Source organism: Vollenhovia emeryi, unplaced genomic scaffold, assembly GCF_000949405.1.
Source record: "Vollenhovia emeryi isolate VEMERY1.0 unplaced genomic scaffold, V.emery_V1.0 DF939130.1, whole genome shotgun sequence".
NCBI classification, from domain to species: Eukaryota; Metazoa; Arthropoda; class Insecta; order Hymenoptera; family Formicidae; genus Vollenhovia; species Vollenhovia emeryi.
In genome coordinates this window covers 325,758-328,163 of record NW_011967236.1, presented here as the reverse complement: position 1 = coordinate 328,163, position 2,406 = coordinate 325,758, and the positions used below count along the sequence as shown (strand labels likewise).

General features: G+C 44.3%; 1 protein-coding gene across 2 annotated transcripts; it reads left to right on the top strand.

Moving 5' to 3' along the window:
* Positions 1 to 6: 6 nt before the first annotated feature.
* LOC105568256 (tRNA-dihydrouridine(20) synthase [NAD(P)+]-like) lies at positions 7 to 2,286 on the top strand. Of its 2 annotated transcripts, none has more exons than XM_012023759.1 (5): positions 7 to 325; positions 514 to 1,027; positions 1,104 to 1,343; positions 1,427 to 1,768; positions 1,841 to 2,286. In XM_012023759.1, exons 1-5 carry the CDS (start codon positions 154 to 156, stop codon positions 1,947 to 1,949), a joined length of 1,377 nt encoding a protein of 458 aa, XP_011879149.1. In that variant the 5' UTR covers positions 7 to 153; the 3' UTR covers positions 1,950 to 2,286. The 2 variants fall into 2 exon arrangements, with proteins under 2 accessions (XP_011879149.1, XP_011879148.1); XM_012023758.1 differs by having other exon boundaries at positions 1,098 to 1,343.
* Positions 2,287 to 2,406: the final 120 nt, after the last annotated feature.

The following is a 2,406-nucleotide window of genomic DNA, read 5'->3' as shown; positions in this document are numbered from 1 at the left end:
AAATTTAGAGAAAGAAAGAACACCAATTGAGCACACCATGTAATCCTTCCACCATGGGTAGGTGGTATGTAGTGGATACCCCCACGTGGATGCGTGTCGACTGTCGCCTGTAATCCCGAATGAGTTGCAACGCGTTCACGCTAACTGGGGGAGATGTCGACCGCGAGAAAAAGACTTGATTATAACGACAAGCTCATCCTGGCGCCCATGGTGCGTATCGGGACCCTTCCGATGCGTTTGCTCGCCCTCGACTATGGCGCGGATATCGTTTACACCGAGGAGTTGATCGACCGGAAACTACTCCGTTCGGTTCGTCGAGAGAACGGTAAGGTATACTTTTTCCCTCGGCAGCTGAAACGATTGCGTGAAAATTTTGCGCACCTACGTCGACGCGATGCCGAAGGGTTTGCTATCAATTTGCATCTTCAACTTTTGCCTTCATTCAACATAGGAATCTGCAATATAACGTTACTCGACTCGGTGCAATTGAATTTTCAACAAAATTGTCCGCAGATGTCCTGGGCACTGTCGATTACATCGACAAGACGGATGGCACCGTGGTATTTCGCACTTGTCCCCGGGAACGAGAGCACGTTGTCCTACAAATCGGTACGTCCGATCCAGCGAGAGCGGCAGAAGTCGCCCGTATGGTGGAAAATGACGTCGCGGGCATAGACGTTAATATGGGCTGCCCAAAGAAATTTTCCATTCTCGGCGGCATGGGCGCCTCTCTTCTCAGCAAGCCGCAAAAGGCGACAGAGATCTTGCGGGAGCTGATCGAGGCGGTGTCTATACCAGTCACGTGCAAAATACGCGTTTTGCCCGATCTCGAGGAAACCCTCCGGCTTTGCGACACCCTCGCTTCCACCGGTATCGCAGCCATTGCCGTCCACGGTCGCACCGTTGAGGAGAGACCGCAACATTCCAATCGCAACCACGTTCTCAAAGAGATCTCGGCTAGACTTTCGATACCAGTTATCGCCAATGGCGGTTCCAGGGATATCCAAAAACATTCCGATATACTTAGGTAACGCTTTAACGCGCGTCTGCACGTCCATCGGAAGGTCCCGTTTAACTTGTTAAAGCACGTTTTCCAGATTTAGAAAGGAGACCGGTTGCAGTAGCGTAATGCTCGCTCGCTCCGCCGAATGGAACTGCTCGATATTTCGTAAAGAAGGGCCTCTTCCAATGGAAGTTGTTATAAAGTCATACTTAAAGCATGCAATTGATTGCGACAATTCGCCTTCCAATACCAAGTATTGCGTGCAGAATATTCTGCGGGAGCTTCAGGAATCACCTCTAGGCAGAAGGTTCCTCGACGCGCAAACGCTGGAGCAGATATGGTGAGAATGTTTCGTCTTTTTTTTTTCTTTCTTTCTTCGTTTCGCCGCTCCTTTTCTTTTTATTCAATAAACTCTTCCTCCAGCGAGGTGTGGAGAATGGATGATTATTGCCGAGTCAAAAGTAAAGAGTTTCGTGACAGAGGTTTATTAGGTCGCTTTCAAATAGCGCCGGGAATCCTCGATAAAGATACAGACAACGGCGTTTCTCATAAAAGAAAGCTTCACGAAGAGGAAGATGTTTCTCTGATGCGTTGCGCCTTTTTAAGAAACAGTTATGTAACAGACGCGGAGCTGCCGAAGACCAGGCTGCTCAAGTGGACCAAGGAAAATCGTAAAAAAATGCCATTGTATAACACTCGGCAGGAGAATAAGCTGTTTTGCTCTGTGGTCACTGTGGATGGCAGGAAATATGGCTCTTCCTTCTGGTAAAGTTATATACTCGAGAGGTATTTTTTTTTACTTTTCTATTCTGCTTTAACGCATCTCTTTTTTTTTAGGGAAAAAAATAAAAAATGGGCCGAACAAGGTGCTGCTTTGGTGTGTCTCTACTTTCTGGGGATTATCGACGAAAAAAGTCTTGCCGCCGGTGGCAACATTCTTTCATGATAATACCTGCCTTATAGTATTTTTTTTTATCGTACACTCAACTTCTCATATCCTGCATCGTGATCTCGAGTAGACGTGAAGGGGGTAAAATTTCATAAATTGATGTTACTTTATTTATTTGTCACGTAATTGCGTGATAATATTAAAATGAGAAAGTAGGTGAAACATCGAGCGCGTAACATTTTTACTTGGTGTACAAGTCATTAAAATAAGGAGAGACGAACTTGTTTGTAATACAGGCATCAGAATGTATAAAAATATATTTTATACAAATGTAAAAATATATATAAACACATTCTTATATTGTAAATAAATAAATTTCGTTGATTTTTCATTTACTTTTTTTATTGAGAAGTTATTAGTTTCGTTATCGGCGCTTAATTCAATTTATGCGATTTCACGATGATTTTAACCCTTTGTAGCGATCAACTTGCAGCTTTTATGGAATAGCTGCGAG

Coding starts and splice junctions, on each gene's coding strand:
- LOC105568256 (XM_012023758.1), top strand. CDS start 154: ATGTCGACCGCGAGAAAAAGACTTGATTATAACGACAAGCTCATCCTG. Junction 1,028..1,097: donor AAACATTCCGATATACTTAG/GTAACGCTTTAA, acceptor CACGTTTTCCAG/ATTTAGAAAGGAGACCGGTT. Junction 1,344..1,426: donor CAAACGCTGGAGCAGATATG/GTGAGAATGTTT, acceptor CTCTTCCTCCAG/CGAGGTGTGGAGAATGGATG.